The following is a 24257-nucleotide window of genomic DNA, read 5'->3' as shown; positions in this document are numbered from 1 at the left end:
CTGGACGAGCGAACAAGTGACAGGATCGAGTGAGAGTAGATATCAGGTCAAATACGAACGATTTTCAAGTCGCTCGTGGAAGAAAATAATAATTTTAATTCAATTTTCGGTAGAAAGTGTGCGGATGATACACTATGCAGTAAACCACTAAGTGTGCCAAGTTTAGACAAGCACACAACAGTCGACTATGATATCGTTTGAAGCGAATCATATATGAAATTATAATTTGTTTTCTAACCATATGGCAATGGAAATATAACTGCTATAATATTAGAGAGCGAAGAAAAAAAATTATCTAATATCCATTATTTTGCCATTATAGTCACTCGGCAAACACTTGAATTATCACAATTGTAGTGCGCGCGTTGTGTGTGTGTGTGTGTGTGTGTGTGTGTACAACCATATGGAATAGACGAGCCGTTAACGATATGTCTAATAAAATTATACATTGATGCCCCGTCGTAAAAATAATCATCATTAAATGTCTGTATACTCAAAAATATAGTCCTCTAAACGTTTTATGAAGTTTCCGTCTGCGGACGGTGAAATATGAAAGATAAATATCGTACCCGAAATACGGTGGTATTCGCGAACAATCGGTTGATACAACCATCAATTACCGTAGTATAAGAAAGTAAACATACCTAAAGATGAATATTGTTCTTGTTTTTCAAGCGCGCCAAAACGTATTAACATTCCGGTTCGATACCGTACGTTTTACGTTGGTAAAAAAAAAAAAATCGTCGGGCCGGACGGTTATTCTTTTGTCGAAAGCTACTGCACTGCCACGATTATTCTAACCGAATAACGCGACCGCGTCAGCTTTGGAACGATTTATACGCTTCCCACGCGTACCGCACGGAGAACGAAATCGCGGAACGTAAATCATATCGGAGACCGCGACGAAGACGTCGGAATACAAATGACGGGCCGGATCTGTTGGCGAGTCGTTTTGACGTCGATAAACAAGACGCGTTTCCGGGACGAAACTGCCGACGGCGAGCGGTAGGCGAAAAAATGTTTTTTTTTTTTTTTTACGACGGGGGAAAAACGAAAACGGGAAAAGTCGGCGCGAAAAGACGCGGGTGTTCGAAAACGTTCGATCGTTCGCAATAATAACTATTGCCGTCCGGTTACTTACACGTCACGACATCAAACCGTATACTTTATTGTTATCGTTATTATTTTTATCGCCGTTGCGATTGCATCGAAACGCGCTGTAAACGGTGTTTTTATTTTTTTTTTTCGTTTTTCGAACACACGCGCACACATTTTATAATGATGTAGTGCAGGAATCGCGAGTGGAAAGTAACGTTTCGGACGGTAATGACACGTTCGCGCGCGTAGCGAGAGTGCCGCGATATACATTTACGCGCAGGTAATGTTTACTTTGAAAAACTACCGAATACCGCTGGCTGAGCTGACCGTACGAGGACGGAAAACGAATCGTGCCGACCCGGGTCGGGCTTTTCGTGTACGGTTGGTCGGCGTGCAGTGTTGCGACACGCGAGTCTCGTCACGATCGACGTTCATCCCTGACATTTTTTTTTTTTTTTTTCCGCCGTCTTATGTCTACACACCCAACGACCGCAGAGCGTTTACGATCCCGTACGGGTACGTGTACTCGTTCGACGTACGAACATAAATCAGCGGATTAATAATGTGATACGCAATCTTTACAACCGTTCGATATGACCTATAACCTACGTAGGGCACCGAAATATCGGAATCATGGTCGCCAATTAAAACACTACAACGTTCGAGCAACAACACGTGTAACACACCGGCGCGCGTCAAAGCGAAAATACAAAAAAAAACTTTAGATCCTCGATTCCGTCGTCATAGTGGGTTAACGGCATAACAACTCTCTATTGCGATGGTTAACAAATACGATTTTAGATTTATTGACTAAGACTAGATCTCCCCGAGATGTGTGGTCTAATTACGCTAATGGTGTGTAAACCGACTCGTTTAACAACCGTTCTGTTTTTAAAAAAGCCATTCAATTAGACGTTTCGTGCCAAATTTGGTTGGAGCGTTGAAACGCGTTCTTAGAGTTATTGTGTAAATATATGTGATACGCGTAGGTCCGTGGGAGAGCTAATACCAGTATACAAAACATAATAATATTATAGTTGTGATGGAAACAAGCCGAAAGAAGTCGCACTAAAAACCTATAATTTTTCTCAACAATATCGTATTCGATGGGTTTGACGGGCACGGGAACGCCGGTAACCCAAAACAGTACCGGAATATAATATATCGTCCGACTTCCGTACGACTATAAAATATAATATGGTCGGCGAGGGTTCGACGGGAAAAGGACGTGAGAGATTTTCACACGTTTAAACGCAATTGCCCGTACTACAAATAGATTTTTCCGGGGCACATCGGACGGAGTCTTACGCGGGCCTTACGAGATAAAAATATAAACGCTAATTACGATTCGTCTGAACTTGTAGCTAGGGCGGTTCGCTATTGTAGCGCAGACCTACCGTGGGGTCAAACGAGAACAGAGCCCAGCCGTCGTTGACGCGTTCAAGATCAAGGGAATCCGGATCCGCACGACGACGATCTACACCTACCCGTCGCGTCGTTGACACATTGAAACGTGCTCGAAAACATTTTTTCCACTTTCGACGCGTGCGCGTACGATTTTACCTGTACCGTGGTGTACACGTGTACACGAATGTGGCAGCAGACGTCGCGCCTGCGTGCAATTAAGCGAATCGCATAACACCCATTGTTGTTTCTACGCAGAGGATCCCATGACTGCGATATAATGTGCGCGCGTGCACGTTTACAAAAGTGAAAATTTCCGTCCGAAGCGACGATTTACGAAAATTTTCACTTCGCCAACGTAGGCTTCCCATAGGCCCCGCGGCCACGATGACTGATGACTGACTTAACAAACGCCAAAACGAACGTTTAAAATATAAGGAGAACATGTTGTCTAATGAATGCGTGTGTGAAGAACTTTCGAAACGGTTCATTTTTGTTTTGTTAAATACCATTATGATGTTTCTGGATAAATATTTACAGATATATAGATTTATTTGTATTGTACGCAGTAAACTGTCGTTAGTTCAAAAACCTTTATTAAACGAAAATAATTAAGTCTGATACGGCGGTCAACACTTAACGATTCGAATATTTTTGACCCTTTTTAATTCGAATTTATTGACATAATATAAGCTCATCTTGCGTTCTCGTATTCAGTTAGAACGTGTATAATAAAACGTGATTTTAGCATCGACACGTAACAATGGTGATGGTCCATAAAACTGTCGTTCGGTTCATTTGATCTGAGTCATCTGTTCTTAAATGTATTTTATAATTTCCCAAATTGCCGTAATCTACTCCACTCGCATCATTTATCACCACTATAAGTATATTACTTTATTATTATATAACTATATCACTATATTACGATTCAGTAAAAAAACGAAAAGTAGTCGTAATCTAGGAAAACGTAGTCATTTCGAAAATGGATCCCGTAAAGCGTAAGTGTTTGTGGCTTGTCGATCTCCGATAAAAAAAAAAAGTGATCGGGACACGTTTATGCACACCGGTCTTGGCCAGCTTTAATTAATTATATGTATAAATAATACATTTGTATGCGGGATATGTACTTATAGTTTACCTGGTCTATAGAAAATTAATTGTAAACATGTGTTGTAATAAAAATGTTCATCACTGTTTAATTCGAATTATTTATTTTTTCCTCGATGATCCGAACTCTCGCTAAATCGGAAACTTTTTCAAATCGAATTTTCAGACAAGTCCTAACGAGTTATCAAGATCGTACCGTATGTGTACAACGTGGTGTATCGTAACTTCGGACGGAAACGAGTGTTTTTATCTCGACTGCGTACACGTATCCATAATGCCCGACGACGACCTGTTCGGTCTCTACGTATCCGTGACCTTTCAAAGCCGTTTGAACATTCAAGAAGAACCATCTCTCGCGCACCGTATCGACTTTCCTCGCGACACTCGAAAAAACATTATTGCGCTGTTTCGAAACAGTACAGCTGCTGTAAAAGGAATACATAGCATACAATATTAATTACTATTTAGTAACAGTGATTAATAAAGCGTAAATATTCCTTTGGTAAATAAACTGTAACGGGGGAAAAAAAAACAGGCCAAGGAATTTCAAGCGGTGTTGTCCACGGTCGTCCTATAATTCAGAATAAAATAATAAAGTGATTCGGTGTGATTGAATACGGAATGCGATTTCGTTCAAAAACAAAACGCTGTTAATATCCCCGAGTGTTACGGGCAACTATACCAATTGCATTCGTCGTTGAACCGACCAATCAAACTCGATACTGCACTTATGACTAAAATTATACTTTATCTGAGTTTGGTAAAACTATAAAACTCGTTTAAGAATGTCAACGAACCGACGTCCGTGACGAAATCCAAATAACAATGAATTTTTTTTTTTTTCAAAGGACAAAATATGAAATACATTTTAAAAGTAGTTCTATGGCGTTTGGAGTTGAACTTAAGATGTCGTATAAAATAATGTGCACACACACATTTCAGCTCGACTTGTACACGCGGATAAAAGTTGTTTTACTGCAACCGGATATTATGGAAATACAAACAATTAACTATTGTTTGTTTTATTTGTTAATAATAAAACGAACCAAAAAAAAAAACTCATGACGAAAATTCTTTAGGTTACGCGTACATAAGATTATAATTTTACGTTGATCTAACGGTTTTCTTTCGACGAATTATTTTCATGGTAAGATTATCATTATCTATTTTATTAAAAACACGCACACATACGTTTCACGAGCAGAGTATAAATTTGTTTGACATAATGAGGTACTTAGTATTTTTTTTTGCTCTTCTCTTTTATGTGCTTAAATTAGAATTATTAGGACATGAAAACGTTTTTAAAACCGTTGTCGTGAAATAGTTGGTGTGTCCTCGGTACAAATTGCATTTTAAGATTTGTTCGGATTTTGTAATTTCTATCAGATTATTCAGTTCTGTGACAACTACGAATTACAATATTTCCACTCGTTTCGGTCCCAATAATGCTCACGAGTCTGTGGTAAGGACTTCGCACGTCACTTGCTCAATTCACGGATTACGTCAGTCGCATAAGATTTTAATACTATCATTCGTATAAGCCTCTCCATTGCCACAATAACCGGATTCGCATAACGCGAATTATCTCCGAAACGATCTAGCACCATCATTCCTCATAATGAATTAATATGACGTATCCGAAAATCCGTTTGGTAACAGCTCGCACACGATATAACGATACCGACAAATTAGTGTGCTTTTAATAAAGTGCTATGATAAAAATATATAAAAATAAAACATATCATTATTCCAAATTATGAAAGTGTTGAGGCCCAAGGTTCATTTCGTGGGTTTAGTTAATGTTTACTTTTTTTTTTTTTAAATACTTTTTTTTAATAATTTCATTTTTCGTGGCATTCGTGGAAATCACTTAGAATTGTTAAGTTACGAATCCAACTACCAAATGTTTGTATTTTATAAAAATATAAAAATCTGAAATTCAAATAAAAAATTATAAAAATTTAGTTGAGTTTTTAAAATAACAAAAAAAAAGTAAGCAACCCATTAAGTAGTTTTTAACCACAGGTATCAAATTGAATCGAGGGTAAATAATAAATTTGCTTTTACGCTTATTTATGAATCGATTTTTAATTTAAGTATACAGGATATCATTAATTATGTTTTGTTCTACTCAAGATTATTATTTATTTATGTTACTTCATATAAACAAACTGACTTTAATTTATGAACTAAATTACATACAAATTTATTCTTCTGGTTAGCGTGGAAAAGTTCACGATGGTTAAAGTTTCCTAATTTGGTTGGAAACAATTATTTTTAATGTCGACCTAGTGCTGAAAGTGATTGTCAATTACATTTCAAAGACTGTATTTAATTAAAATTTAGAGTTTGAAAAGTATTTTTTTTTCTAACAACATAAACATTAATTTTATATTTCCTCTTTCTATGTGATACTATTTAATTGTCTTTATTGTTGTTAGTGTTGTCTCTGTTTTGTTTTGTTTTTGTTTGTTTTTTTTTTTTTTTACCAAACATTTTAAACACAACGAATATAAATAATAAATCAAAAAGGAAAAATAACAAAATATTTCCTGTAAGTAGAGAGCTTGTTGACTACAAATTTGGAACGTGTTCTAATGCAATTTTTCGTAATGAAATATGCGGTGTAATTGAGAAATTAGATTAGATATCATATCGGTAAATAAGAAATGGCTTACCGCTATAATTATACATTTTGACGTTTGCAATACGTTAGTATTGGTTTTCGAGTATAGATTTCTGGGAACGTAATAAGTAAGAACTATGATTGATTTACTTTTTAATTCGCTGGGTTTGAAAAATAAAAACAAGACGAGAAGACAAGGCTATGGTAAAAAAAAAAAAAACCGAATTGATTAATCTCGTACATAATTATTAACTTCAGCGAACGAATAAACTATGAAAACTTTACGGTCAATAAATTTGCAGTTATTAATATTATAGTTTTTGTTCACATGCAATATTTTACTGCACGAGATGACATAGCGAGTATCCCCGTCTTCCTTTATTGCCTTATCAAATCGTATACATTATAAATAACACAGACGTAACGGTCGATTCGCAAAAATAAACGACAGTTCGTCTAATATCATTACGGAAAAAAAAAAATGCTTTGAACTGGATAGCGCATAAATATGCAAAACGTGTATAATATAGGTGTGCGTGCGTTCAATTTACTTCATTTTTTTTGCTACAGTTCAGTTGTAACGTTGGCTCTTTGAAATGAATAAAAATAAATATATACACTTGCCAATAATAATGATTATTATTGTTGTTGTATGACATGTATATTGAATCTAAAATTCTCTATTTTAATAACGCACTCGAACCGCTCAATAGGCGAAAAAAAAACTATTGTATTGAATTAATCGTAGTATATTATAGTTTCAATGTTAGGCGACGACGGTACACCTACTACATGTGCGCTATGTTCAATGGACCATAAAATTTGCAAATTATAGTATTTCATAGGCGTAGAGAAAAAAAATAATAATGAAACGCAAAGGATTATCGAAAACTAAACGGTATTAGATGTTAAATACTGCGTCTACTGACGTATGCATAGATTATTATTTTAACAGTGTAATAGTGAATTACACAAGAAAACGTAGCCATTTTCTTAATTATATACTCGTGGTGTAACACGATGCGAGATGTTCGCGCGCGCTCAGCTTCGGTTTATTGGGATAATGTGCAAACGAAGAAAAAACTGATTATAAAAATAAGCTTGTTAAAGCTCAGTCACGGTCGTTTGAATGTTTTGCGTTTCTTGTGATTGCAGCGCGCCAGTGATTAATTATTCTTAACACGTATTAATTACCATAATTTGTTTTTCTCGGCCCGACTGTATTTTATAGTTTAATATATTCGTTTTCAAATACACGCTGGATCATCAAGTCATCATCATCATTTGACGAATAATTAAAGTAAATGTACGGTGCGATTCGTGATTAAACAGTTGCACATTTAAACAGTATTTTATAAAGCAGTTAAAAGTATTGTTGCGAATAACAAGGAGAGATTTCTCTTTTTTTTTTTTTTTTGCAATATTAGCCGGTAGAGTGAAATATAGTTTATAACACACGCGCGATAAACAACAATTATACGCCGATGGCATTGACGGGGGAATACCAGTTACCAAGCGCACAGCCCTACGAGCACCGGAGACGACTCGAACTTTTTCGCACACGTTACCGACCACAACCGGCCTTGGGACACCGTCGGTCGCCAAACATCTAGATGCGATCCCGTGTACAAGTGATTCGGTTAACGGGTCGAACGAAAGTTAATTTTACGTACGCGCGCGTACTAGTCATAACGTTTTCGATACGTGGGAAAATTAGCAATTCGAACGGTCGCGCGCGCGTCGTCGTATATTTTACGGGCGCGTTTAGCAAAAGAAAAAAAAAAATATCGGAAAAAAAAAAATTCTTCGACCAGCTAGCATGTGTTGTACCATCCATCCTGTAACCTATCTCGTCGGAATACGAGAGACCAAATACGAACAACGGGAACGATACGACGCGTCCCGAAAATTTCGCGCACCGGTATTGAACGGGTTCCGCCCAACGGGTAGCGACCGATGTTGTGGTAATAGGTCGAACGAGAAAAATCGTGCGATTAATTTGGACATCGCAATAACGCAATAACGTCGCTGCGGGTAGGCACTGCGCACGCGCCACGGTAACACGGCCCGTCGGAACTAGGCTGTAAACGAGCGCGGTCGAAACGCGCCAAGGAAGGTGTGACGACGGCCGTTTACGCCGACGGTCGGTACGGCTATCGTCTTGCGCGCGTAACAACGTGTTAAGGTGCACGCAGTGACCACGATTTTGTATTTTTTTTTTTTCGGGTAGGACCTGTAAGAGGCCAACAGTGGTAATAATTAGTATGAGCTAATTTTACTGTTTTTTTTTTTTTTTTAACATTTCGAACGATTACGACACCGCGACCGAAACTACTTCGAAAATAATTCTGCTCGCGAAAAACCGCTGTTATTACATTTCGTTTAAGGTCAGGCCAGCGGTAGGACCGTTCATGGGGCCGGGCGTTTTCGGGCAGGGCCGTGTCCCTGACGGGGCCGTCCCTGACGCCGCCACACCGGGTGCATGCGATATAGGTTACAAAAAGTACGCGCATGGGCGCGTTCGCTGACGTACGTATATGCGTAACATCGTGTTGCGCACGGAAATAATTGATTTTTCTTCTCTATTATTTTGTTCTTTTCCCGGAAACGATTTCGGATCTACTATGCACTACGTGTCGGAATCGTCCAACGCAAACGACTACCGTATGCATGTATACGTGAAAAGTACCGATCGCCGGTGTCGAACTCCAGTACTGAATTGATGTTTTCAAGTTCTGTGAACGTTTCGATTGCGATACGCACGCGCCACATTTACGGGTATGTACATATAACCGTCATACTCGAGGTGCGATCCAAACGGCTTTTATTTTCCCCGTCCGTCGTCGGCCGAAAACGAAAATTTCGAGCGTTTCTAAAATAGCATCGGACTGTCGCAGGTACAGACTCGTAACGGGCTCGGCGTGATCCGTAGAGTCGTGTGCGACGGTCCAAATACACAACCGTAATGTGTACGCGAACGCGCGCGTGTTGGAGGATAACATTAGGGACCCGGTTGCACGTCGTCGTGTCGTCGGTCTGACGTTGACCACGGTATAAGAAACAGATATGTAACGTAACGGGTGTGTATCGTAAGGATAGCGGCACACGATCGACGAAAACGTGAGGATCTCGGGGAGCGCGCGTGCGACGGCAGGCTTAACTATGTATACACACACGTATATTGCATTAACTCTGTATGTACAAGAAGCATTCGATGAACCGACTGCGGAAGTACGCCATGAATTCGATTACTGTTATTAATGTAATTACGTTTTTTTTTCCCCCGGAGAAAACCGAAAAGAAACACAAAAAAAAAAAAGACGAGAGCGACGAAAAGTACTGCAGAACATGCGCTATCGATGAAAATCTCGTTTGCCGAATGACAACAATCGTGGGCGCGCGGTAACACGAAAACATTTGTTACACGGTAAAGAATAAAACACGCAACGGAAACAACGAAATTCTAGTGGAAAAACACGTTTGCGCGATTTCGACAGCGTACGACGTGCGTACACCGCAGCGATTCGTAATAATACGCTCAAATCTCAATCGCAGGAACATCGTTATTTGTGTAACGGAACAAGCTCCGAGAGCTTACGCGCGTATTATTTTAACGGTTCATTTTCAATGTATTCGAAAATTGATATGCTTGCGGAACGTTCGAATTAAAATATCAAATAGAAACCCACTCGCTGACATAATAATCGCCAGCACTCGAGTTTGTTTCGATGAAGCGGTTTAACTTATTCGGCTAATACTATTACCCTCCACTAGCACAATGCATGATAGTCTTACGCAGAAACATACGTTTTTTAACAAACGTTATGAGGACGAACTAGTCAAAAGTTACAAAAATGTATGATATAAACAATTTTTTTTTTTGAAACTCGCTCGCCGATTTTATTTTTCTCGTCCGTCGAAATTACATTATCGTTAAATTATTGATCGGTAAGTAACGCCGAATACCAGATTAAAACCAGTGCGATGTGTACTGACAAATGAATAACTATCATTTTGCTAACACGATTTAACCTACAACTGTTAGTAATTGTGTGTTGTTGACCTTTTCGCACGTCTCGCGTGTCAATTCTAAAGTGTTTAACTGTCCGAAATTATAAATACTGTGTTTACAATGCGGGTTAAGTCTATTTAACCTTTTTAACATGTTAAATCTAAGACAATGCGCAATTATTTACTTAATGAGATTCACTTTGTACTGAAAGTTCAATTACATAATGCGTCACAACAAGTCACGAATGAAATTAAAAACTTCAAACAAAATACTCGTGTCTGATCAAGTATCGGTTAGGATATAAATAACAGGATTTGTTTTTTTGAATTCCACCCATAAAAACTACCCATTTTCGGTCCATTAATAATACGGAACGATTGAAGCAATACGGATTTTGAAAACCCGTTCGAGGTCGGCACACGAGAAGAAAACTTGAGATGGATCGGGCCACTCTTTTAGATTTGTATATTTCCAACATCTACGAATCAAGTCTTATCACTACAAAAATGTTTCGTAATATTTATTTAAAACGAAAATATAATACAGACCTCACGCTGATATTGATTTTGAAAACGGAACCTTCACCGCTTCAATACATCAGTCGTACACAAATGAGGGGAAAAAATCGGTAGTTTTCAATAGGTCGCACGACGAAACGGTTTCGAATCCACGATTAAAACGATGTAAACGGTAAGTACTCGGCTCGTTTACACGATCCGAGGACGTTGGTGCGCGTTCGGTTTTCACCGCTAAAACGATACACGTAGAGATAACCTTTCGGACGTTGTAATTAATGTTATATAGATATCACGCGATGACGGTCGAACGGCGTTTGTCAAAAAATAACTGTTGGCCGGATAGTGTATTATTATGTAAGCGATACAGGTGATCGTTATAATATTGTGCACAGCAGTGCGAGGTATAAAAAAATATTAAGAGCAGAAGAGAGACGTAGTTTTCTAGGCGCACGAACAAGTAATTAAGTAAAAGAAAAAAAAAAAAAACGACGGGATTAAATAATAATAATACGATAGTCCGCGGCGGCAGAGGAAAACGGAAGCAGCGGCGGCGGCGGCGGCGGCGGCAGCGGTGAAACGGAAAGAGGGAAAAAAAAAAGTTCGCCGATAATACGTGGTCTTTTTTCCTATCGATTCTACTACGTACTAATGATTCGGTCGGATAACGAATTGGGCGTGCGTATTATTATTATTATTATTTATTCGAGACAGATGCCGGGAGAAAGATAGGGAATATTCGCCTGATAAACGTTATTGTTCCGTTGGTATGTTATTACGGGCAGCGCTCGATGCGCACACGCGCACATACGTACATCGGTAAGTGTGGTTTTAGAGCGGCACCGCTTTCTTACCGGACACGTATTCGTACGTATACCTAATGAAATAAAATTTATAACACAATGAACGCGCGTGTACGTACGTGTGTTGTACCGGCTCTCACCCGAAGAATCGTATCGCCGGCAGATGTGCTGTACGAAAAACGCGTCGTACGTAAGATCGCATTTTTACGCCGTTACCGTTTTCCGTACGGTTGGCCGCGGAGGAGGAGGAGGAGGAGGAGGAGGCGCGCGCACGTGACGCAGTACAATAAATGCACCGGACATGCGAGCGCGTGCAAAAGCGGTAAAAAGTGAAAAAAATGTAACAAAACGGAACGGATTTCACCGTTTTGGCCCATCACGATTCGACGTCGTGTCGCCCCGGTCGTCTCCGGTCGTTTTCGCGCGGCACGACGTACGTTCTGGTCGCGACGGCCGACGCCGCCGATACGGTTTACGCGTTTCGTTACGATCCGCCGAAAAACGGACGCGAGTTTATGAATTACGCTTTCGGTCGTGTTCGCGCAAACGTTCGACGCGACCGTCCGCCGGGTGCGATCGCAATTGTTGCGCGCTCGCGCACGTCCTCGGCGCCGCAGCACCCGCACGCGTCGGTAGCGCGATCAGGAATTTTCCAGGGGAGGGGCGTCCGACAAAACGAACCGTCCTAATTTATAATAGGTGTACATACCTAGAATATGATATCAGTATACCATTACACGTGCCAAGGTAGGGGGGGGGTCAAGACCCGGAGTCCACCCCTGGTCGCGCCACTGACACGCTTCGCGCACGCCACCAGAGACGTATTCAGAAATAGGTGCTAACGTTTTTCCGCTCCCCTTATTTACGTTTAGAATGAGAGGTTTTTCGTCGACAATTTTTGTCCTCCCCCCCCCACTTCCCATGAATATTTCCGATCTTAGAATATTATCTTAGATGAAAAACAAAAAAAAAAAAATTAACCGATTTACGTTATTGTTCATCAGCATAAAATGAGCTATGTAAAAATCTGATACCGCCCGGAGCGATCATCCCCTCTATCCCCCCCCCCCAAATACGTCAATGCACGCCACATAAACGTTTGACAATAATAACGAACGTGCATTGTGCGCGTTTCCCCCCATCCACCCTCGGACACTCGTTAACAGCGCGCCCGGTCGTGTCGCGACCATATTGTACCGGCAGTTTTTTTTCCCTGCTGACGAGATATTCGCGTCAACGACGCAAAGGCATCGAACATTACTATTGTACTGCGTTCGTTATATTACGATTTTTCGAAACGCGCGCGCGAGTTTGTTATTTTTTTCCCCCCGTTATCTAGGGCGTCGGGAAGTCCTTATACATACATCCCCTTTTTCTTGTGTACAGATCGTACGCCGATATGCAAACGACCCGTGTTCAATAGGACTTTCGAACCGCGACTTACGGAAGTCTCAGAAAATATGTGCTGCGTGCCGCACAATACGTACGTATACGGATACCGACTGGACGCGTTTATCGAATAGAATTATTACTGCACTACAGTGAACTATTCTTATTACGTCGAACGTCTCTAAATCAAATTTTTTTGTAATCTCAGGCTACGCTGAGATTCCTTCGATCCTAGCATTACGCTCTTGACAGCTCCACGTAAAATCAATTGCTTTTCGTACAAATCTGTCACTAATATAAAATTTTTATTACGGTGAGAATCAACAATTGTGCAGTACACTCAATATAATGAACTTACGCGTTGATACCATGCATTGATATCGAAAACGAATAAAATAAATTCCATATGAAACTCAAATATCTCTAATGATAAATGATACATTTTTCCAATGATAAATTTGGATTAATAAAATATTTATGAATTATTTAATAACGAGCACTGTGTTTGTGGAAAGGGTTTTTTTCATCAAACACGTCCACTAAAAATAAGTATCGTAATAAAATGTTTGTGTGCTCAGACTTACGAGTTTACTTATTATCTGTGAAACCTGATTTCAAAAACGAAAAAAAAAAGCAATGGCAAAGATTATTTTCATACTATATGGGTATGGACCACAGTATGTACATATGTGTAGAGCACGGATGGATAACGAAGTGTTATTAGAAACCATCTAAGATACGGGTGAGAGTGAAAATGAACCATAAAAAGAGGGAAAAGTAATTTTTGGCAGTTTCGATTAAACAAGCTAGCCGTTTGGAAACATTGAGAAAGGTAGTTGATACTACAACAGGTGTGGAAAATTGTGGTTTTTCTGCATTTTCGGATTTAGGAAACATAATTGAAGATAAAAGCGATAAAAAACAAATTTTAATGACGGATTTGCTGAGAGGAAAAAAAATGTATTAAATATTATATTTCTCGTAGATATGTACGTATAAGTATTTCGGTTTTAAAATATTTAAATTTTAATCAAAATCGTTTAATAAAACTCAATATCCTCGAACTTTTTTCTGTTTCCCTCGAGAATCGATACGATAAGTTTAGCTAATATATTTTAACGTACACGCCTAGTATGTTTCACAGTTTATATGATTTCACAGTTTTTCGACAACAATACTTGAGGTTTTGAATATTTCGACAGACTTGACCACAGCTGTTAGACTTTACGTTACCACCGGTATTCCATAAGTGCCCGATATACGTATATTATAAATACATAACACATAAACGGTGCAGTATACGTACACTCATGTGTGTAATTTTACGATGTTACGTATTGTACACATGTATGTACAATAATAATAAGACGCACGAAAAGTGAGTGGTATAATTTTAATGTGTGTAAACGTACGAATTGTGGTCTAAGTATTTACGTCTTGCGGTGCGATCGGATTTTACATATACTCATTATACTTGATACATACTATAGATACGCTATACTCGTATAATATGGCACCTAGTGAAAACAGGACGGCCGCGCGTTCAGGACGATTTTCACGACTCGATAAACGCTCATATGTGGCCGATACATTTTTCAACAACGCCTTGTATAAACAATATACATATATACATGTATTATACGCGTTATCCGAATCGAGTTGAATAGGAATTACGACTAACCGTTTTAGGATTGCGACGAGTGTGCTCGGCGTGAGTGGTGCGATTCAAATCCGCAGCAGTATACCACGGTATAATATCATACGATAGCGAGAGAAACCGACGAACGCGCGTTATTTGAACATATACACTTGTTATTCAGTAGAACCAGATTTTAAAATAATTGTGATATTGCGTGTTTTATGATTATCGCCAATGGTGTCATTCGATATTTATTTTTGTAAGATAATGCGCAACGTTCCAAACCATGTATGGAATCAAAAACCATTGCCATCGAATACTGCAACGGTTTCATAATAAGAAACAAAATATTGTAATTTTTATCGTAACGTCGCGGATATTGCGCTACAGTTAATTTCGACTCAAGAATAATAATCACTAATATATTTGACATTTCGACATATAGACATTCGTATTATTATCGCATTATTCATCATGTACTACTATACTCAAACGTGTTTATTCTAAGATTTACATGCTGTCATGTACGTTTATGTACTACTCGTATTTAGGTACGTACATATTAGTTGTATTGCCCAGTGACATGAAAATCAATTGAAGGTCGGAAATCGTTTACAATCTTAGTTGTAGTACACGTACCTCTGTATTTTTCTAATGTATAATTATATATGCGTTGTTAGTGTTAGGTATACCTACATTATTTTTTTTAGACAAAACAGACAAATAATAAGATTATACTATGGTATACATAATTACCAGTTAAAACGGATAGATTGTTTTTCAGAGACTGAAAAAATCTGTCAGAAACGTTTGCACGTAAAATAATAATATTAAATTCGTTTAAATAATTATTGGAATGTCGTATTATTATTATTACAAAAAATATCAGTCCGTACTTATATTATCGATTTATTTCCTAGCATTAGTTCGGCCCACACATATTTCATGACTCAACCCTGTCATCATATATATAATATAGTATTATCGAGCTTTTCAAAAATATAATACATACATTATATTTCTGAAAAGCTTAATAACACTATTGTACAACATGACTACCAATGAATATCCAAGTATACCAAAACTTGCGACTAAAAAAATTCATTCGTAAGTTCAATGTTAAATTTTGGCCCATACACGAAATCCTAGTTGTGGTCGTAAAGCCGTATTCGGACGTTTATTACGCGGTTTAACTTGTATGATTCATCGTATTCAGTAGAAAATGTCGAAATTTTAAACCTGAAAATTAACAGATAATAATGCGGTTTTTCTGTTGGATGGAATAATCTGGTACCAGAAAGACCTCTTGAACATCTTTTACGATCTAGAGATGGTAAAAAAACAACAATAATAGGAAATAATGTATAACCGTTATGGTGATATGGTCCGGTGATGTCTTTAATACAATGACTAATGAGTACAAGTACTCTTTCGCACTACAGAGTAATAGCGTAAAATGCGCGTAAATAACGTAATATGTATATATCCCGTTTAAACTACATAATAATATGCGTATCCATAATAATTTATCCGTAAGTAAATTTCTTACCTCTTTCGTCCATTACGTTTATTGAATTAGGCGCACTTATTGTACATGTGTCTGCAATATTATGTTCTTAATTGTACTATTCCACAACCGTTAGTAAATGTGTGTATATTTCACGCGCGTGAAAGTTTAACAGACGGCGGCGGCGGCGGCGGCGGCGACCCGTTATAAAATAAAAAGAGACGAAATCAAAACAATACGATTCGTTGTAGTAAAACGTCAATAATAATATGTTATAAAGACTATAGTTAACCGCATGCAGACGGTTAATAAAAACGACGCTGATTACATTTTTCATAGCATATCGTATGATGGTCACAGGTAACAAAACGCAAAACGTAAGTAGTCACAATAAACATGATAAGCGTTTTCACTTGAGATATTGTTTCGATCAGAACGGAATTCGTTAATGACTATTTTACAGCAAAACTGATTATAAATAAGTTCCAATGATTTTTATTGGCTTTAAATTTTCGCGATTGCAACTCGACAACTATAATGCACAAAATTCTTAATTTATTCAATATCCTACACAACGGTTGAAGATTAATTGTTTCTGAACAATTGAATATTTCAATAGAGTAGATGAGTAAAGCAGTAACGTTTGGCATTTTGACGATTTAAAAGTGTTTAATTTCTAAAACTGATAATTGGTATTGCAACTGCCTTATTGGCTAGTGATCTGAGAAAGAAAAAAAACTTCACCGACAAATCGAATCATTGTATTAAGCTGAGGTGAATAAATAATAACCGTCTGATAAAACAGGACACGCACGTACGGTGAATAATTTTTAATTTTCAACAGTAGAAACTGTTTGTGTAAAGTTCTTTATTAACCGCATCTGACGATTGCGAATACTATGTACTTGGTTCTGCACATACATCGACTAAGTAGGATATAACATAATATTACCATCTTTAACGGCGTTTACATTTTGTAGAACAACTTTAAAAACCTAGCATGGATAGAACCACGTATAAACTATACATAAACGCTTTGTACACGCACGAATCAGGATCGGTGGCAATTTGTGCAATCCGCAAACAAGATTCTTACCTGAACCGGGTGGACGGTAGACCTTTTTTCTTCCCCAAAAGCGATATCGTACCAATTACAGTATAATGAAACATGACAGTTGGTTTGGACGAGAATGGGCGTTTTTGTACGTCTGACGTAAAAAGAAAAAAAAAATCACCGTTTGCCCCGCGGGGACGAAATTAAACGCACATTTTGTTTCATATTTTTTTTTCGTTTCTCGTAAACCGTGTAGGTGGCAATCGTGTAGTGCACGCTTCGTACGTTTCCGTTGGACGTTCGGGGGGGGGGGGGAAGAGAGATGTGGGGCTTACGTAAACATAATATTTGTTTTGTTCGTTGTAGTAATCTGTGCGAAATCGCGTCTCGGCCAGCGGAATACGCCGCGTGTTCTCCGCACAACTCGGAACGGTTAACGCTTTGATACGGTCGCGCGCCAGTGTTTATGACCCTCTCGTAATCGCGATCGGCGCGTAACGCGTACCCGGGTGGTGTACCATTCACGCGGTGCGGTCGCTAAACTGTAGCGCTCGCCGAACCCGAGACCGAAAAACGCGGTCGGCGACGAAAATCCGTTCGATCGCCGTCGACGAGCGCGGTCGTGGTGGACGCGAACGCGCGTGAACCGCGAATCGACCGTTTCTCGGTACACGGGAGCTGTAGCGGTCGCGTACAGACGCGGTACGCGCGGCGGAACGCGTTGCGCAAAGACTTCGGTCGGCGATCGCGGCGGCACCGATCGGCGTCGGAGGACGCGCGGGAATTCGAATCACGTCCGTCCGAGACCCGACTGCGACTTGAAACACGACGCCGGTAAACGGAATGCGACGAAACCATTAAAAACAATCATCGCCCGTTGGCCGCGGGATCGCATAATCGTTCGTTTGTTTTCGCACTTCGGTGCCCGGCACACCGTGGCCGTATTTCGGGGGGGGGGGGGGGCAAAGGGACGATCGCCCCACCCTGAACCCGTATTCGAGGAATCGATTTCATGTGAGGTACACGTTTCAATTTTTTTTTTAATGCTGATCGTTTTATCACGCGTAGCTGTGAATTGGGATTTTTGTCGGGTCCGTACTTAGTGAACAATCAAATGAAATACAAGCGTGACTTTCAGAACACAGGCAGGTGTTGAAAAAGAACTACTCAAAATCGATTCCAAGTGGATCCCCGGAATTAGATTAAAAAAAAAAAAAAAAACCACAAATATTAAGGATTCGCCTGATTCAAACATTACCAAACATTTTACTTGTACATTTTGAGCAAAAATTAAAGAAAAGATTTGAACGCCCCCCCCCCCCATAAAAGTAAGTATAAATAGGTCTCTGCCCGGCACTCGTTTTTCGATTTTTTTCACGCTCATTTTCGCGATCGTCTTCCGACGACACGGATACCGTGGACTGCAGTCTCTCGGTTTGTTCGGGGCCCTCGTTCGTGGACGCGCCACGGTCGTGGTAAACCGCATTTGACCGTTGGCCGGTGTTCGGGACGACCCGGACTTAACGATCGCACCGCGAAGCAAAAACACTAACGATAACGTTAGTTACGCTAACAAAGCTAACATTATACCGCCGCAGGGTCGTGTTGTTGTTCTCCGCCAAACCCAAAAACGAACCGTACGCGTCACGCCCGACGAAACGCATTTGTGGCATCCACTCACGTGTACAATGAAGTACGTTTTAAGTACGCCCCCCTCCACCCCCGAAACGTTGTAAACGGAGCCCCGCAGTTGAAGTCTATAAGTAAGGGGCCCGATTGTTGCTCGAATCAAATGCAATTTATTCTAAGATATTCGGTAAAAAATATAAACGATGTTTCGTAATAGAATAAAACAAATCGTTCTTAATGTTCACGCAAAAACTCATTCTGATTATATAACCGCTACAGTTGACTAAAAATGTACAAATCCTAAATAATTGAAGCTATCCGAGAAAAATATGCTGGTTACAATGGAAACAAATTCATTGGGACTAATATACCGCAATATTGAACACAAAATCAAAGTTACGCTTATTCAACTGTTTATACGATTTAATTTTCATACCTACACGTTTTGTTAAGATAAGGTCCGAAAGCATTGTAGGCACCGCCTGAAATATAGGTCTGCGCACGCCTATGATTTTAAGTATTATACGCGCGTCATACGTTCTCGGGCACGGTGCGCACACGTCGCACCACTCTTGGACAAAAAAAAAAATATCGTGACACGACGCGATCGGGATCCAAAGTATTTTTTCTTTTTTCTCTCTCTCTCTCTCTCTCTCTCTCTCTCTCTCTTTATTACGCGTTTTAGGTCAGTTGAAAACCGCGTGCGTGTGTTTAATAACTGCACTCGTAAAAACCGGAAATCGACGGCGATTTATTAATAAAATGACGTCGGAGCATGTTGCATGTATGTTAATTTTCAAACCTCATGAATAATTTTATCAACTAAAACGCATCATCAATACCGTTATTGGATTAATTTACCACACTCACTATCATCCTCTCTCACCCTCTCTGCGCGAATGAAACGATTGAACACGTCAAGCCATTTATATTTCAAAACTCAAACGTTATATTTTGTCAATATAATCTAAGATTACTTATGCTTTTTTATAACTATTACTCATTTCGATGAATGATGCAAATAGATGATGTAGGAAATCATTATTGAATTTTCGCGTAATTGATACATCGGTTGATTTTTTTAGTTTTTTCTTTTTTTTATGTTATCAATGGTAATTTATCATTCAAATCACTAATACACTTATCTAGACGCTTAACACTTAGATTATTACAAATAAAACGATGAAGCTACGTATTTTACATTTATTTTTTTTTTTTATATTTATATGGATTTTATATAAATATCGAAAAATTCATCTTAAACCGCATTGTTTATACATTATATATTCGTATATGAATATCAAAAAAAAATGCATCAATTAAAATATGCAGTTTTATGTTTGTAATCATAAAGAATTTATATTCCTCTTTCCCAAGGTATAATATTTTTTCCGATTAAAACTGGTAGATTCCGCAGTTTCAAAACGCATATTACGAAGTGAAAGAATCCATACAGAACAGGTGCAACTACTGATGTTACAGTGCGCATAGCGTATGAATTTATCATCGGAACGGTGATTAATGATACAAGAAACGTATAAAGGAGAATTATCCGCTATTATGTTATGAATTCGATCGGGATACGGATCTTTAACAATAGGTATTCTAAGCCCGTATGTAGGGTTCGTCCTTTAAAAGCGCCGTATACAACAAATAGTTAATCGCAACGCAGAAAGATGTACCCGCACTCCGTGGAAGCGGAAACGATTGAAATGTTATTTATTATTCACGCGGTCGAAGAATTAAAAGCTATTAATAATTATTTCGATCGTTGAAAACCCGGACCGTTTGATGAGTGCGTCGACGGTGTACGTTTTTAAATTCGTCAACAGTAATATTAAAAACATTGAAGTCGAGCGACTATGTAAACAGCCACGCAACGTAATAAAACGTCGATGGTTTTACCGTCGTTACGGTGTAACGAATAGTGCCGAGTAGTGTTTATGGAATCGACCTCCACTTATGACTTTCAGGCGAAACGACTTCCTGAACGTGTACGTACCGTAAGAGGATCGTTTGTTGTTCTGCTGTGGATGATATAACATTGAAACACGCGACTTGCGCGGTACGGTGAAGGCCAATTCAATATAAAACGTTATTTCTAACGAATTTAGGAACGTATCATTATAACGAATGGAAAAAAAAATTTTATAAAAGAAACACACTTACCCCCGACGGAGATTTGAACGCTCCGTCGCAACGCAATGATCAATAGCGTTGGCCGGTTTTGGACGGTAAGAGTCAAATAGACACGGATTAGAAGAACTCGGAACGAGTGAATTCGCGGAAATCGATTTCCATCGAAACGTATTGTTTTCGTACGGCGATCCAAACGGCCCTCCGCGGAAAATATAGGTATTGTAACCGTCGAAAAACGCGATCCTTATCCTACAGCACAGGAGACACCGGTGTTGTGCGCGGGAGTCACCGCGAGAGACAGTCGGACGGCGTTCAAAAACATTTCGACTGCCGGCGGTGACGTCTCGCGCGTTACCCGTTGTGCTGAACCGTGGCCGAACCGACGAGCGCGTTTCCGGTTAGGGGCTACGGACGCGGACGCAACATTTTACAATGCACTCGCGCGTTTGTTTTTAAAAACATCCCCCCCCCCAACCCCGGAGTCGGCGATGCGCGCACGCGGAGGGCGAGAAAGACAAAACCACGTGCAAAGGAAACGCTGCCGCGGCGAAACAAAAAAAAAAGTATACTCACCACAATGCAGGCAGTCATCCGAGTCGCACATGTTCGTACGGGTAGAACTGAACTCACCGAATGCGCACGCACAACGGACGACGCGCACGGAACTCGACCGCACAGCGGAATGAACGAACGGTTGCCGGACGCACTTTACCTGCGGCGTTTCCCTCTCCCCTCTCCTTTCGCCCCACACCCAATGTTGTTATTGTTACTCGTATTATCCTTACTCGCCGCGAACACGCCGTAGTTCTCGGTTGTCCTCTCCCGTCGACGACTGGACCACCGCCACCACTCTGCTTTCTCCTGCCCCGGCGATGCAACGTACGGTTCGCCGTCGGCCCCGAAAGAAACAGAATCACCTGTTCGCTGTTTTTTTTTTTTTCTCATCTCTCCTCCGTTTGTTTGTCCTTTTTGACATTTGACCTGACGCACGTCAGCGGCGCAGTGTTCGCCGCCACCGTCCGCGTAGGCGCATCTAACCGACGATACAATTGTCGTGCAACAACGCGCGTATTATCGTCGAAAACGGAAAAATCCGATTCGTTTTCGAAACGTGATCCGGAACAACGCGGCTATCACGCTGGATCGATGGCGTTTTCGCACCAACTCGTCGCCGATATTTTTATTGTACAGCTACCAAACGCGCCATCGATTCGGACGTAAGCGCCAACGGAAGAGTTCGCACATGTATTGACGGACGAGCGAAACGTATCTGCTGTACTCGAAATGGCGACTTTATTTGTTGCCGAACAATTGGCGAAAACAATGGAATAAACAATGCGTAAGATAAATACGGTTAAAGTTTTCTAGGTCGGTTAGAAGACTCCATGGTCGAGTCAAATACTGGGATGGCTGTATTGGTAATTTAAACTCGGAACCATTGGTATAATGCTCTCGTCGGGATCAGTTTATATCTTTAAAGATGGTTGATATAATAGTATAACCGAATTTTTTATGAACGTAGATAGAATTTTTAATGATCTAACTTTTGCGGGCAAGTATATTAAATTAAAATATAAATACGCCTCCCCCGTATTATCAAACTATAATCTATTACAATTCGAGAGAAATCAAAAATTTAAACCGTCAAATGAACAACGCAAATGTAATTAAAATATTTCGATTATTATGAAATATCTTTAAAATACTAATATATAAATTCTCAGTATGTGTTTCGAGTCGCTACAATAAAATATTATAGAATAACAATCAACTAGCAAATAATATAATTTAAAATCGATGAAATAACTAATATCAACAAAGTTTTATCTTTTAACATATACATTTTTTTTGGAATTTTCTTGTACATTTGTTTTTTGATTACAAAGAAAATCTTATGAAAAAATCTTGTCTTTAAATATCAAGCTTTAATTATCAAAATTAAAAGGTCTATGCATTTTTAAATACAACAATGTGGCAGATTTGCGTGATGTTTATAGTTTGGAAAAATTACTATTCAAACTCTTATAAAAAGCTTTTTTCAAATTAAGATGGAACTTTTTTCATTAACCAGTTAGAGACGAGGAACTAAATGTTAAATTACTAAGTCTTTTTTCAAACCAAAATAATTTTTCGACATTTTACAAAAAAAAAAAAAAAAAAACATAATATTTTCAAACATCTATAAATACCATAAAAAAGTCGAATTACGAGTATATTGAAAATGATACCTTTTTTGAAAAAAGAATGATATTATCATACTGCGAAATATTTAATTTTCTCTAGCTAATATGTATTAAGTTACAATTAAAACAAAAATTTAATTCTGTCAAAATCATGATTTTTTTTAATTTTTCGTCAGTTCATTTGCAACTGTTAATAAAACTGTTTGAAAATATGTAAAATGACACCCTAAAAGTACCAACTAGACAATAATTCCTATGATTGTGATGATCGGAGCAATCATTCTGGTCGAAACGTGTACACAAATATAAAAAATGAAATAAAAATAAAAATTTAAAAAACACATATAATAATGGTTAAACAGATGCATATCTCGTTTCACCCAAAATCTATAGTATAAATTAATACATTTATAAACATAATGTGTACTATAAATTTAAAATAAAAAGTGAAAAGTATTTTACATTTGTATACACAAACGAGGTGTCGGTTTTCGGGTAAAATAATTCTGTATCACGACATATATTTGGCACATTCGGATGTTTTTTTCATAGTCGAATATTTCTGAATAAAAAATAATATACAATGCGGATTGGCGCCTTCGGGTTTTTTCGCACGCCCGTCGGTCAACGATTTTCGTACCTTTTCCATCTGCAACGCGCTGACAAACGGCTAACTACCTTGATTTACATATTCCGAACGAAATGCGCGTAATTATACACCGCACGATCTTCCTTACGATATACACATTTTAAATATTACACGATTATAATATAATCGTGTAATACTACTACTACTACTACTATATTATAGTGCTACCGCGATCGCGGAGTAGAAATTATCCAATCGTTCGGCTTTCATAATACATCGTATATCGCATTGAAAACTACCTATTAACTTTGCGACTTTCATACCGCCAAAACGAAAATCGATCGTACCTATTATCGAATAAAATTCGTCGTAATAATTATACAGTGCGAGTGGTGTTACAAAAAAATCGAGTATATTCGCACTCACACCTACTTAATGTTGTACGAGAAATCGATACATTACGAGTACGTACGCACGCAAATAATAAAATTTCTTTTATAAATATAATCTCTTAAAAATGTTTGGTCCAATCCGGTGTATACATTATTATAGAAATATAC

At 38.9% G+C, this 24257-nt stretch overlaps 1 protein-coding gene across 3 annotated transcripts in view; it reads right to left on the bottom strand.

The window, feature by feature from the left end:
* Positions 1-21619, bottom strand: part of LOC112693925 (storkhead-box protein 1) — a 45869-nt gene extending 24250 nt beyond the window's left edge. Inside the window, exon 1 of one of the 3 annotated variants that reach the window (XM_025569197.1) lies at positions 21499-21619. In XM_025569197.1, coding sequence (XP_025424982.1) covers positions 21499-21516 — 18 coding nt within the window. In that variant the 5' untranslated portion in view covers positions 21517-21619. Of the gene's footprint in view, positions 1-20955; positions 21123-21498 lie in introns of those variants that run through there. The other 2 variants (XM_025569194.1, XM_025569195.1) reach the window with 2 other exon arrangements.
* Positions 21620-24257: the final 2638 nt, after the last annotated feature.

The sequence above is a fragment of the Sipha flava genome, unplaced genomic scaffold (genome assembly GCF_003268045.1).
Source record: "Sipha flava isolate LNK unplaced genomic scaffold, YSA_version1 120_pilon_pilon, whole genome shotgun sequence".
In the NCBI taxonomy this organism is placed as follows: domain Eukaryota; kingdom Metazoa; phylum Arthropoda; class Insecta; order Hemiptera; family Aphididae; genus Sipha; species Sipha flava.
This window is presented reverse-complemented; position numbering and strand designations above follow the sequence as displayed.